The sequence below is a fragment of the Eptatretus burgeri genome, chromosome 16, assembly GCF_056783735.1.
Source record: "Eptatretus burgeri isolate ZD-2024b chromosome 16, Ebu_testis_v1, whole genome shotgun sequence".
In the NCBI taxonomy this organism is placed as follows: domain Eukaryota; kingdom Metazoa; phylum Chordata; class Myxini; order Myxiniformes; family Myxinidae; genus Eptatretus; species Eptatretus burgeri.
Window position 1 is genome coordinate 8803679 of NC_140976.1, and position 15940 is coordinate 8819618.

General features: G+C 38.3%; 1 protein-coding gene across 9 annotated transcripts in view; it reads right to left on the reverse strand.

Annotated features, from left to right (window-relative positions):
* LOC147010453 (uncharacterized) overlaps positions 1-15940 on the reverse strand; it is a 102653-nt gene that overhangs the window by 30954 nt on the left and 55759 nt on the right. For 8 of the 9 annotated variants that reach the window (XR_015052491.1, XR_015052492.1, XM_085860129.1 and 5 more), the window contains 2 exons: positions 13701-14045; positions 6840-7184 (listed from right to left, as the gene is read on the reverse strand). Coding sequence is in view for 7 of the 9 variants with exons in the window: in XM_085860129.1 (XP_085716255.1) it covers positions 6840-7184; positions 13701-14045 (690 nt within the window). In the remaining 2 variants the exon portion in view is untranslated. The remainder of the gene's footprint in view (positions 1-6839; positions 7185-13700; positions 14046-15940) is intronic. The other variant, XM_085860131.1, reaches the window with a different exon arrangement.

Below are 15940 nucleotides of genomic sequence, written 5' to 3' on the forward strand. Positions count from 1 at the left end.
CTACCTCATACTTGTACTTTCTGTACATCTCAAAAAAACCCCAAAACTCTTTCACTCATACATGACATGATCTTATTCTACCTTATACTTGTAATTTCTGTACATCTCAAAAAAAATCCAAAAAACTCTCACTCATACATGATCTTATTCTACTTTGTACTTGTATTTTCTGTACATCTCAAAAAAACCCAAAAAACTCTTTCAATCATACATGATCTTATTCTACCTCATGCCTGTATTTTCTGTACATCTCTCTTTTTCCTCTATCGTTTTATGATTATCTTCATTGAAGAAAACTGTTCTATCTTTTTCCTTGCGAAGCTTTTGAAAACGTTTTAAAATGTTTAAATTTCCTTATTTATCTGGCATCAGCACGCCATGTGTTCTTCTTCATCAAAATATATTCTCCCTCTTCTTCTTCTTCTTCTTCACAAGAATATTTTGCAAAACTGTCTCTCACCGAAGCACGTGGTCTGTCATCCATCATCCGCTTCTGACAACAACATCTTTCTCCATGCATTATCTTAGAACGTTAAGTATGGATATCTTGAGAAGTCCAGTTTGCAGAGGTTGTCTGCGCACAACAACCTAATCCGCTTTACATTCTTCAAAAGTTTCAAACTCCTCCGTGTCAGTTTCCTCTCCCACCTCTTGTCTGCCTGTGTTGTCCAAACAGTCCAAACTCCAAACAGTGATGACTCCATCTACATCTCTCTTGGACAAGATGCACTAACTTAAGCCACTCATCCCAACTCTGTCTTCCTCCTATTTGGCGATTTAAATTATCATGCAACTTGGCTGGGTGTTGGTTCCTCTTTCACCAGCCACAACACTTCAGCAAAGGACTTCTTTGACTCCATGAGATTGACTAAATCTGTAAACTTTCCAACCTGGATTTCTCCCAATAGCAAATCCAAACTTCACCACAAATGTCTCCTGCTCTTCCTCTGCCCCAATTGGTTCATCTCATCACATGCTTGTGAGAGTCAACATTCCTCTAGCTATCTGAAGAGGGCTGCCTCAATGCCAGCGAGTCTGGCAGTTCACTCAAGCAGATTGGCAGGAACTACAAGCAGCCATCTCTCTGTAGGACTGGTCTCCCATATCTACTCCCCCTGATATTAACTAAGCCTGGGAATTGTTCCACTGAAACCTGCTCTCTCTCATGCACAGATTAATCCCATCACCTCTTCAGTTACTACCCTTCCTCCCACCCACGAGACACTGAATCCTGTGGTGAGGCAATTTCTCTGAAGCAACTTGCCTTCTCTTCCTGGAAGGCAAATCCGCCCGAAGGCAATCTCAGTGAATTCCACAAAACCCACAACAACTGTGTCCACTCTCAGGAGAGCCAGAAAATAACATCTGTCCAACCTCAAGATTGAACTTTCAAACATGTCTCCTTCGAAAACCTGGTGGTGACTTATTAAATCTGTCTCTGGTGTATGCTCCCCTTCCATCCCTTCTACACCACAAGTGGCACCACCAAAAAGGAGACAGTCCACTCTGTCCGTGAGAAGGCCAAATGCCTCAACTCTGTGTTTGCTTCCAAATATCGTGTCCCCAGCCCTCTCTCTCCATGTTTCCTCTCTTCCCAATCATGCCCAACTGCTCCTGGACTCCATAATCTTTAGCACCTCAGAATGTGGAGAGGTTTCTGTGAATGCTCGACTCTGCTACTGGACTGGGCGGCATCAACCCTCATGTTCGAAAAACCTGTTCTACTGCTCTTGAATACCCTCTATCTACTTGCTTGACCCTATATTTTGCCTTACCAAGGTTATCTTCCATCTGCTTAGAAATCAGCCAACATCACCGCACAACTACTACTACTACTACTACTACTACTACTACTACTACTACTACTACTACTACTACTACTACTACTACTACTATGTCGGCTCAGGGCTAAAGGGCCAGCAACGGGAAAAATTCAGTTCCTACCCTTCCTGATTTCCAAGCATGAGGCTTGGAATTAATTATTTTATAATTACTGATGAAGGAGAAAAAAAAATTAGGATTAGCTAAAAAAAATTTTATCATACATGTTGTTATATAGATGATATTTGTAAGGACTGCACGACATAAACTAGAACGGCACTCGGTGGAACACATACCTCTGCCAGGTTGAACAGTTTACATTTTGTGTCCCACTGACACAAAATCCGGATCCGATCCGGATTTTCGTTTTGTGGCTAGATCTGGATCCGGATCTGAACGAAAATGGAATCGGCTTGTTGTTGTCATCCAACTAACTCATCCACAACTTTTTAAAATACCATATGTATAGTTTTTGGCCACATCTGTCAATGATGAAGAATCACGAATTTTTTTTTTAATTCTCGTATCTGAATCTGGATTCGGATCTTCACAAAAATCGAATCAGTTCTTCCTTGTCACACACCCAACCTGTTCAAGTTTCATCCGAATCCGCCTGGTTTTTTTCAGATATCGTGCTATATTATCATTCAATGGTGAAGAATCACTTAAAAAATATCGGATCCGATTCTGATCTGGATCTTCACCAAAATCTAATCAATTTATACTTTAACACATCCAACCTCTCCACCAAATTTCATCCGAATCTGTCCACAACCTTTTGAGATATCCTCTTCAAAGACAGAGGTGAAAACATCACCTCCATCCACCTTCGGTGTTGAGGGTAATTATGAACAGAGGAGATTTTGTATACCTTGGTCGAGGCTCATATGAGAGCTAACACACAACGCACAGCAAGGGGGGCATGACACGAGGGGAGGGAGTGGGAAGGACAAAACAGTGGGGAACAGAGACATTAGGAGATCTGTGGAAGGGAGAGGGATGGGGCAGGGAACATGGGGAATAGAAGATGGACATTACAGGGACTTTCAGGAAGGAAAGCAGAGAATTTGAAGGAGGTGGGTTTGGGTGGATTATCGGGGGTAGAAAAGATCGAGGATTTGGATGGGGGATGATAAGAGGTGGTGGTGAACAGCTGTTTTGAAGGCCTGGAGGGAAGAATAGGATTGAATAGAGTGAGGGGGTTTATTCCAAAGGCGGGGAAAAAGAGGAATGAAAAAGTGAAGGTGAGCAGTGATTCGTGATTTTGGTGGTTTTACTAGAAGGGGGTTGTTGGCTGACCTTGAGTGCCCAGCGGAAATGTGGTGGGGACAAATCGCAGAGAGAGCAGGGGGGGGCTGGAGAGGAGCCGGTAAAGGCAGAAAGACCACCGACCAGCCTGCGCTGAATGAGGGAGAGGCCCAAAGACTCAGCCTCATCGCAGGACATGCCAATGATCCGAAATGCCATGGTTTCCACAGCGTGAAGGCGAGAAAGGTAGGAGGCAGGAGCATCAGCCAAGAGGGGAGAGCAGGACTCTATCAGGCTGCAGATGAAAGCTTTGTAGGTGGTCAGGAGCTCAGGTGGGACGAGGAAGGAATTTGCACGACGGAGGATTCCCAGTTGGCGACTGGCTTTGGAGGCGAGGTTTGAAATGTGGCTTTCCCAGGAAAGGTCATGGCAGAAAGTGAGACCCAGAAGCTTGAAAGAAAGGACTTCTTCCAGAGGATTGATGAGAAAGTGGATGGGGGGGGGGTGGGGGGTTCCAAATGGTCCTTTTGGAGAAACATGGTGAGAGTGTGAGATTTGTCTGGATTGAAAGACATGTTCCACGTGTTGGACCAGTTTGTGATTTTATCCAGATCTGCAGTGAGCGAAGAAGCTGCTGCTTGCCGGTCTGAGGGATGACAGATGGTACGCCAGAGGGTGGAGTCATCAACAAAGAGAAAAAGACGATTTTCCAGAGAGTCAGAGAGATCATTGATGAAAACCAGAAAAAGAACAGAGCCCAGAACGCTACCTTGAGGAACTCCAGCCTGGACAGGAAGAGTGGACGAAAGAACTCCATTTAGGGCCACACGGTGACTGTGATAGGAGAGGAAGTCTGCGAGCCATACTTTAAATAATAGTAATAATTAAATTAGTTTGAATAACGATATTACATTGCTGTGTCGATTGACTCTCTGGACACAACTTTGAGGTTGTGGGTCCATTGATGTTGAGTAATCTACTGATGTGGACCTGCGACCGGGGTTGTGGAGCCGCCGTTTGGAGAGGTTCTGGGCTGAAAGGATCGAAACCTCGATGATAAACGATGATCAACTGATGATCCGGGTAGTTGGGATATCAGTCAATTGCTTATATGTTCAGGTTATAACTTCAAATAAAATAACTTTTGTAAGTACTTGCCAGTGTATAATATCTTTGTGTCTGTGTGTCTGTCTGTGTGTGTGTGTGTGTGTGTGTGTGTGTGTGTGTGTGTGTGTGTGTCTGTGTGTCTGTGTGTCTGTGTGTCTGTGTGTCTGTGTGTCTGTGTGTGTGTCTGTGTGTCTGTGTGTTTGTGTGTCTGTGTGTTTGTGTGTGTCTTTTGTTTTGTCTCGCTTCCTTGTTGGGACTACGGTGCAGTAATTGGTCTTTATTTTGATTCCAGTCTTCTCCAGTCAGTCATCCCAACTCTCATCTCCAGCAATGACATGTGCCCATCATAGGACTGACAACATCTTGTTGCCCTCTGCTATCTTGACGAACGTAGCCTTGAGACATCTAGTATCAGAATCACGAAAGTTCGCACCCAGTGGTGATAAGTACGAACTAGCAGATACCCGTCTACGACGGGTATGGGGGACAGGACAGATCACAATACTTGGTTACGGTAGTTTCTTTGGATGTTTTGCGCCGCATTCAACATCTTCTTCTTCCTCTTTCGGCTTGCTCAAGTTAGGGGTCGCCACAGCGGACCAACTGTCTCCATTTCGCTCTATCCTCCACATCTTCCATTGACACTCCAACCACCCGCATGTCCGCCCTCACCGCATCCATGAACCTCTTCTTTGGCCTTCCTCTTCTCCTCCTGCCTGGCGGCTCCATCTTCATCATCCTTCTCCCGATATACTCCGTTTCCCTACTGTGCACATGTCCAAACCATCTCAATCTCACCTCTCTCACTTTGTCTCCAAACCGTCCTACCTGCGCTGTCCCTCCAATACACTCATTTCTTATCCTATCCATCCTCGTCACTCCCAACGAGAATCGCAGCATCTTTAACTCTGCCACCTCCAGCTCCGCTTCCTGTCTTTTTGTTGGTGCCACCGCCTCCAAACCATACAACATAGCTGGTCTCACTACCGTCTTATATACTTTCCCCTTCACTCTTGCAGCTACCCTTCTGTCACAAATCACTCCTGCAACTCTTCTCCACCCACTCCATCCTGCCTGCACTCTCTTTTTCACTTCTCTCCCACACTCTCCGTTACTTTGGACAGTTGATCCCAAGTATTTAAACCCATCCACCTTCCCCACCTCAACTCCTTGCAACCGCACCATACCTGTGATTGGTTTAAATATGAGGTGTTAATGAGGATGAAATGAACTTATGATTGATTTAAATATGAGGTGTTAATGAGGATGAAATGAACCTGTGATTGGTTTAAATATGAGGTGTTATTGAGGATGAAATGAACGTGTGATTGGTTTAAATATGAGGTATTAATGATGATGAAGTGAACCTGTGATTGGTTTAATTATGAGGTGTTAATGAGGATGAAATGAACGTGTGATTGGTTTAAATATGAGGTATTAATGATGATGAAGTGAACCTGTGATTGGTTTAAATATGAGGTATTAATGATGATGAAGTGAACCTGTGATTGGTTTAAATATGAGGTGTTAATGAGGATGAAATGAACGTGTGATTGGTTTAAATATGAGGTATTAATGATGATGAAGTGAACCTGTGATTGGTTTAAATATGAGGTGTTAATGAGGATGAAGTGAACCTGTGATTGGTTTAAATATGAGGTGTTAATGAGGATGAAGTGAACCTGTGATTGGTTTAAATATGAGGTGTTGATGAGGATGAAGTGAACCTGTGATTGGTTTAAATATGAGGTGTTAATGAGGATGAAGTGAACCTGTGATTTGTTTATATATGAGGATGAAATGAACCTGTGATTGGTTTAAATACGAGGTGCTAATGCGGATATTGAAACCAATCACCCTCCCTCTCATTTACGCACATGTACTCCGTCTTACTCCTACTGACTATCATTCCCCTTCTCTCCAGTGCGTACCTCCACCTCTCAAGGCTCGATTCAGCCTGCTCCCTACTCTCCCTACAGATCATGATGTCATCCGCGAACATGCGCTGCATTCAACAGCTCAGTTCATATTGGCGGTGTGTCTGGGTGCCCATGGTAGCGTTTGAGACCGGTCCCTTTATATTGTTGGCCTTGACACACAGTGCCGGATGAGTAACCAGAACGATTTGATATATTCATCGTTTCTATATTACCTCCATTAACAGATTAACCTCATGGCAGAATAAAAGTTGTAAATGTTGAGTTGAACAAACGTCCTGAACTCATGGACTTAGTTAAGTAAAGCACGTCATCTTGGACCCGGCCGTCGATTTGCCGCCAAACACTGCTGATCGTGACGTCATCGATTCCCTCTTTGAAAATTTTTATCTATATTAGATTTTTTGAATCCGCTATCATCTGCGTAAATACATGGAGCACATAATGTGAAGATTTAGGAAGTATGAACAGAATATGTTCGGAGAAAAGTGTGTTGGAAGTTCCAGGCTTACGCCCATTATGTTATGAGAAATGATGTGTGGACTGCTCTTTGGATTATAATCTCTCTGTTTTAGAGAAAAATAATAGGATTTATTAATTATCAACACATCCTCATATTTCAAACATGTTTCCAGTTGTCTTCACCCAAACGTAAAATCTATGTATTTGATATCTCAGCAAAAGGGTTAAAACCACATCTCTTGGACTGAACTGAGAGAGACTTACGGACGATCAGGATCGTAGATGTAGATCCCTCCTTGTAATTGGGGTAATATATCATACAGGTGTAAGTCCCATTTTGATGAAATTCCACATCCTTCAGAGTCAGAATAAAATGATCCCAGTTTGGATTTCGGGATATTGTCATCCTTTCATCCTGGACTTGTACTTCTCCATTTTGAAAAAGGTATAATGGGTTCTTGTTGGAATCTTTGCAGAACTTGATGGAAAGGACAGAATCATCAATAGAAGGTGAACCTTCCTGTGTGTCGAGAGAGACCATGTAATTGAAGTTCGAATCTTCACCAGTTGTTACCTCAACAGTGTTTGTACTCTTCACAATCATGTGACCTGGAATGGACAAACAATGAAAGTTTAACAAAATGGAGTAAAACATCTTACACATAATATCGTGTTGTGTATTTACCAAAACTGAAAATAAACAAATGGTTTTGTTGATCAGAATAAAGATTATTATTTAAAGAGGTTGTAAAATTAAACAATACCATTTAAAAATACAAATTTTGTTTTATTAACGGATTTTCTTGTTAGTTTTTGTGAAAAGTTGTTTTTTCACCAAAGTACCAAACACGGTGTACCCGACCCAGTTAAAGTTGTTTCGTTTTACTATTTTATTAACTTTATTAACCCATGTTTCATCATCTCGAGATACAAACTCACATTCTACACAAAATTTCACTTCATCCTCATTAATACCTCATATTTAAATCAATCACAGGTTCATTTCATCCTCATTAACACCTCATATTTAAACCAATCACAGTTTCACTTCTTCCTCATTAACGCCTCATATTTAAAAAAAATCACAGGTTCACTTCATCCTCATTAATACCTCATATTGAAACCAATTGCAGGTTCACTTCATCCTCATTAATACCTCGTATTTCAACCAATCACAGGTTCACTTCTTCCTCATTAACACCTCGTATTTGAACCAATTACAGATTCACTTTATCCTCATTAAAACTTCATGTTTAAACCAATTACAGATTCACTTTATCCTCATCAACACCTCATATTTAAACCAATGACAGTTTCACTTCATCCTCATTAACACCTCATATTTTAAAAAATCCCAGGTTCACTTCAGCCTCATTAATACCTCGTATTTCAACCAATTACAGGTTCACTTTATCCTCATTAATACCTCACATATAAAACAATTACAGGTTCACTTTATCCTCATTAATACCTCACATATAAACCAATTACAGGTTCACTTTATCCTCATTAATACCTCGTATTTCAACCAATTACAGGTTCACTTTATCCTCATTAATACCTCACATATAAAACAATTACAGGTTCACTTTATCCTCATTAATACCTCACATATAAAACAATTACAGGTTCACTTTATCCTCATTAATACCTCGTATTTCAACCAATTACACATTCACTTCATCCGCATTAATACCTCATATATATAAAACAATTACAGGTTCACTTTATCCTCATTAATACCTCACATATAAAACAATTACAGGTTCACTTTATCCTCATTAATACCTCACATATAAACAATTACAGGTTCACTTTATCCTCATTAATACCTCGTATTTCAACCAATTACAGGTTCACTTTATCCTCATTAATACCTCACATATAAAACAATTACAGGTCCACTTTATCCTCATTAATACCTCACATATAAAACAATTACAGGTTCACTTTGTCCTCATTAATACCTCGTATTTCAACCAATTACAGGTTCACTTTATCCTCATTAATACCTCTCATATAAAACAATTACAGGTCCACTTTATCCTCATTAATACCTCGTATTTCAACCAATTACAGGTTCACTTTACCCTCATTAATACCTCACATATAAAACAATGACAGGTTCACTTTATCCTCATTAATACCTCGTATTTCAACCAATTACACGTTCACTTCATGCGCATTAATACCTCATATATAAAACAATTACAGGTTCACTTTGTCCTCATTAATACCTCACATATAAAACAATTACAGGTCCACTTTGTCCTCATTAATACCTCACATATAAAACAAGTACAGGTCCACTTTATCCTCATTAATACCTCGTATTTCAACCAATTACAGGTTCACTTTATCCTCATTAATACCTCACATATAAAACAATTACAGGTTCACTTTGGCCTCATTAATACCTCACATATAAAACAATTACAGGTTCACTTTGTCCTCATTAATACCTCACATATAAAACAATTACAGGTTCACTTTGTCCTCATTAATACCTCACATATAAAACAATTACAGGTTCACTTTGTCCTCATTAATACCTCACATATAAAACAATTACAGGTTCACCTTGTCCTCATTAATACCTCACATATAAAAAAATTACAGGTCCACTTTGTCCTCATTAATACCTCGTATTTCAACCAATTACAGGTTCACTTTGTCCTCATTAATACCTCACATATAAAACAATTACATGTCCACTTTATCCTCATTAATACCTCGTATTTCAACCAATTACAGGTTCACTTTGTCCTCATTAATACCTCACATATAAAACAATTACAGGTTCACTTTGTCCTCATTAATACCTCACATATAAAACAATTACAGGTTCACTTTATCCTCATTAATACCTCACATATAAAACAATGACAGGTTCACTTCATCTTCATCAACACCTCGTATTTCAACCAATTACAGGTTCACTTCATCCTCATTAATACCTCGTATTTGAACCAATCACAGGTTCACTTTATCCTCATAAATACTTCATGTTTAAACCAATTACAGGTTCACTTTATCCTCATTAATACCTCATATAAAAAAAAAACCACAGGTTCACTTTATCCTCATAAATACTTCATGTTTAAACCAATTACAGGTTCACTTTATCCTCATTAATACCTCATATAAAAAAAAAAACACAGGTTCACTTTATCCTCATTAATACCTCATATAAAAAAACCACAGGTTCACTTTATCCTCATTAATACCTCATATTTAAACCAATTACAGGTTCACTTTATCCTCATTAATACCTCGTATTTCAACCAATTACAGGTTCACTTTATCCTCATTAATACCTCGTATTTCAACCAATTACAGGTTCACTTTAACCTTATTAACACCTCATATATAAAACAAAGACAGGTACACTTTACCCTCATTAACACCTCATATTCAAACCAATTACAGGTTCACTTCATATGCATTACCACCTCATATTCAAACCAATTACAGGTTCCCTTTATCCTCATTAATACCTCGTATTTCAAGCAATCACTGGTTCACTTCATCCTCATTAACATCTCGTCATTAAACCAATCACAGTTCAATTCATCCTCATTAACACCTCATATTTGAAACAAAGATTCACCTCCCTCATTAACACCTCATTTTTAAACCACAGGTTCCCTTCATCATTAACACCTCACATTTAAACCAATCACAGGTTCACCTCATCCTCATTAATACCTCATAATGAAACCAATCACGGGTTCACTTCATCCTCATTAACATCTCGTCATTAAACCAATCACAGTTCAATTCATCCTCATTAACACCTCATATTTGAAACAAAGATTCACCTCTACTCATTTTTAAACCACAGGTTCCCTTCATCATTAACACCTCACATTTAAACCAATCACAGGTTCACCTCATCCTCATTAATACCTCGTAATGAAACCAATCACGGGTTCACTTCATCCTCATTAACAATTCCTATTTGAACCAATCACAGGTTCACTTCAGCCCCATCAACACCTCATATTTAAAGCAATTACAGGTTCACTTCAACCTCATTAATACCTCATATATAAAACAACCACAGGTTTACTTTATCCTCATCAACACCTCATATTTAAACAAATTACAGGTTAACTTTATCCTCATTCATACCTTGTATTTCAACCAAATACAGATTCACATCATTCTCATTAACACCTCATATTTAAACCAATCGAAGGTTCACTTAATCCTCATTAACACTTCCTATTTGAATCAATCACAGGTTCACTTCATCCTCATAAACACTTCCTATTTGAACCAATCACAGGTTCACTTCATCCTCATCAACACCTCATATTTAAACCAATCACAGGTTCACTTAATCCTCATTAACACTTCCTATTTGAACCAATCACAGTTTCACTTCATCCTCATTAACACTTCCGATTTGAACCAATCACAGGTTCACTTCATCCTCATCATCACCTCATATTTAAACCACAGTTTCACTTCATCAACACCTCATATTTAAACCAATCACAGTTTCACTTCATCAACACCTCATATTTAAACCAATCACAGTTTCACTTCATCCTCATTAACACTTCCTATTTAAACGAATCACAGGTTCACTTCATCCTCATCAACACCTCATATTTAAACCAATCACAGTTTCACTTCATCCTCATTAACACTTCCTATTTGAACCAATCACATGTTCACTTCATCCTCATTAACACTTCCTATTTAAACCAATCACAGGTTCACTTCATCCTCATCAACACCTCATATTTAAACCAATCACAGTTTCACTTCATCAACACCTCATATTTAAACCAATCACAGTTTCACTTCATCAACACCTCATATTTAAACCAATCACAGTTTCACTTCATCCTCATTAACACTTTCTATTTGAACCAATCACAGGTTCACTTCATGCTCATCAACACCTCATATTTAAACCAATCACAGTTTCACTTCATCCTCATCAACACCTCATATTTAAACCAATCACATGTTCACTTCATCCTCATTAACACTTCCTATTTAAACCAATCACAGGTTCACTTCATCCTCATCAACACCTCATATTTAAACCAATCACAGTTTCACTTCATCAACACCTCATATTTAAACCAATCACAGTTTCACTTCATCAACACCTCATATTTAAACCAATCACAGTTTCACTTCATCCTCATTAACACTTCCTATTTAAACCAATCACAGGTTCACTTCATCCTCATCAACACCTCATATTTAAACCAATCACAGTTTCACTTCATCAACACCTCATATTTAAACCAATCACAGTTTCACTTCATCAACACCTCATATTTAAACCAATCACATGTTCACTTCATCCTCATTAACACTTCCTATTTAAACCAATCACAGGTTCACTTCATCCTCATCAACACCTCATATTTAAACCAATCACAGTTTCACTTCATCAACACCTCATATTTAAACCAATCACAGTTTCACTTCATCCTCATTAACACTTTCTATTTGAACCAATTACAGGTTCGCTTCAACCTCATCAACACCTCATATTTAAACCAATCACAGGTTCACTTCATGCTCATCAGCACCTCATATTTAAACCAATCACAGTTTCACTTCATCAACACCTCATATTTAAACCAATCACAGTTTCACTTCATCAACACCTCATATTTAAACCAATCACAGTTTCACTTCATCCTCATTAACACTTCCTATTTGAACCAATCACAGGTTCACTTCAACCTCATCAGCACCTCATATTTAAACCAATCACAGTTTCACTTCATCCTCATTAACACTTCCTATTTAAACGAATCACAGGTTCACTTCATCCTCATCAACACCTCATATTTAAACCAATCACAGTTTCACTTCATCCTCATTAACACTTCCTATTTGAACCAATCACAGGTTCACTTCATGCTCATCAACACCTCATATTTAAACCAATCACATGTTCACTTCATCCTCATTAACACTTCCTATTTAAACCAATCACAGGTTCACTTCATCCTCATCAACACCTCATATTTAAACCAATCACAGTTTCACTTCATCAACACCTCATATTTAAACCAATCACAGTTTCACTTCATCAACACCTCATATTTAAACCAATCACAGTTTCACTTCATCCTCATTAACACTTTCTATTTGAACCAATTACAGGTTCGCTTCAACCTCATCAACACCTCATAGGATAGGTTCAAATAGGAACCTCATATTTAAACCAATCACAGTTTCACTTCATCCTCATTAACACTTCCTATTTGAACCAATCACAGGTTCACTTCATCCTCATCAGCACCTCATATTTAAACCAATCACAGTTTCACTTCATCCTCATTAACACTTCCTATTTAAACGAATCACAGGTTCACTTCATCCTCATCAACACCTCATATTTAAACCAATCACAGTTTCACTTCATCAACACCTCATATTTAAACCAATCACAGTTTCACTTCATCAACACCTCATATTTAAACCAATCACAGTTTCACTTCATCCTCATTAACACTTCCTATTTGAACCAATCACAGGTTCACTTCATCCTCATTAACACTTCCTATTTAAACCAATCACAGGTTCACTTCATCCTCATTAACACTTCCTATTTAAACCAATCACAGGTTCACTTCATGCTCATCAACACCTCATATTTAAACCAATCACAGTTTCACTTCATCAACACCTCAGATTTAAACCAATTACAGGTTCACTTCATCCTCATTAACACCTCATATTTAAACCAATCACAGTTTCACTTCATCCTCATTAACACCTCATATTTAAACCAATCACAGTTTCACTTCATCCTCATTAATACCTCATATTTCAACCAATTACAGGTTCACTTTATCCTCATTAATACCTCATATATAAAACAACCACAGGTTCACTTCATCCTCATTAACACCTCATATTTAAACCAATCACAGTTTCACTTCATCCTCATTAACACCTCATATTTAAACCAAATACAGTTTCACTTCATCCTCATTAACTCCTCGTATTTAAACCAATCACAGCTTCACTTCATCCTTATTTATTTTTCGGAGTTGAATGTGATTATATAATTAATCCTTTGCCCTCACAATGTCCCTCTCTAACCCACACTGCAGGTACACGGTAAACACGGACACTTACCCTTGTACAAGGCTGTAACTGCAGAACCTTGGATATAGTGAGGATAGTTCACCTTGCAGGTATAATTACCATAATCATCAGGTTTCACAGATTTGAATGTTAATGAAAATGTTCCATGTTGTACTTTGGACACGGACATTCTCAAACCGTCCATGTGATGTTCTCGTATTTTGGAAAAACGAGCAATTGGTTGTTTGTTGGAGTCTTTGTTCCACTCTATAGAAAATGCTGGGGAATCAATGAAAATTTGAACTCCACGTGAACCCAAAGAGAAGTGACAGGTGAAGGTAGATTCCTCACCAAATGAAGCCACAATGAACTCTGGGCAGTGAACAAACAATTTATCTGAAACAAACAAACAATCTGATTTGATTAAAATTTAATCACAGGTAAAACTTGTTTCATCATCATGGAATTCCTAATGATGATAGCATCACTAAGTAACCCTTGTAACAGGATTAAACGAACCTTAAATTAATTATTTCATCAAAATGGTAAATTTAATTTTCATACTCACTCTGCTAATTCTTTCCAATGTTTACCTCCACCACCGAAGGTGAAGGTGGTTATGTTTTCACCCCTTTCTGTCTGTCTGTTTGTTACTTGCAAAATCGAAGATTTTTCATGTATATTGGCAAGTCGATTTTGTTATTCTGTCTGTCTGTCTGTCTGTGTGTCTGTTTATCTCTTTGTCTGTCTGTCTTTATCTCACCTAAAGGTCATAATTTTAAACCGATCTTCACGAAACCTCACCACATGGTAGAGCTCATCATCTGGAAGAAGCATATTGTTTGAGGTCAAAAGGTCAACATCGGCCAAAGATCAAGAACTTAGATGAGATTTCTAAAATCCTCAATTTTCATCCGATTGACTTGAAATTTGAAGACGATTTAAATTTCAAATCACTGAATTCAACTAGCCAATTATTTTTGAGGTCAACATGGACCAAAAGGTCAACATAGGCTCAAAGTCAACCATTAAGGTGATATATGTAAAATCCTCACTTTTCATCCAATTGACTTGAAATTTGAAGAGGGGTTATAATTCAGGTCAATTGATTCAACCAGCCAATTATTTTTGAGGTCAACATGGACCAAAAGGTCAACATATGCCCAAGGTCAACACTACGGTGGTATTTCTAAAATCCTCAATTTTCATCTCATTGACTTGAAATTTGAAGAGGATTTATATTTCCGGTTACTGAATTCAATCGCCAATTATTTTGGATGTCCACATTGGCCAAAAGGTCAACATCAGCCGAATTTCTAAAATTGACAATTTTCATCTCATTCACTTGAAATTTTAGGAGTTGCATATTTGGTCGTTGAATTAAACCACCAATTATTTTTGAGGTCAAATATGTTTTATGGATTTTGCAAGTATCGTGCTCTTCATGACATCTTCTTCTTGTTTGTTTGTTTGTGTGCAGCATATTTCAAAAGGTTGTGGACGGATCTGGGTAAAATTTGGTGGATAAGTTGGGTGTGTAACAAGGACGAACTGATTAGATTTTGATGAAGATGCGATTCTGGATCCGACTACTTGAATTTTTTAAGTGATTCCTCACCATTGAGAGATGGGGCCAAAAACAATATAGAGCACGATATCTCAAAACGTTGTGGACGGATTCGGACGAAACGCAAGGGACACGTTGAAAGTGTGACAAGGAAGAATTGATTCGATTTTGCTAAAGATCTGAATCTGGATGTGGATTGGAGAATTTTTAAAGCGATTCTTCACCATTGAGACACACAGCTAAACTAATAAATATCACAATATCTCAAAAAGTTGTGTACTGATTCGAATGAAAAACTTGGTGGACACGTTGGGTGTTTGACAAGGAAGAATTGATTCGATTTTGGTGAAGATCCGAATCCGGATCTGGATACAACCAAAATCAAACAACCAAACAACTCTCAACTTTGAGCAGTGAACAACTCCATGAACAACCATGATACGTGAACGTCAACAACCAAACAACAATCACACAAAACAGCTCATCTTAATGTGAATAGTCAGCATTCATAAATAGAATTACTTTCATTTTTACTTATTTCTTTTTTCATTTCTTAAGAAAATCTCTTCACCCAAATTAAACACAAGGATTTGAGGGTTGTCGAAGTTATTTAGGATAATATAGTGATGCCTTCGTACTCTGAACAAGTAATAAAAAAACATTTTTACCAAAAAACCTGAAAATATTATGCCATGAATTGTGCCGAGTGGAACAGACACTCTTC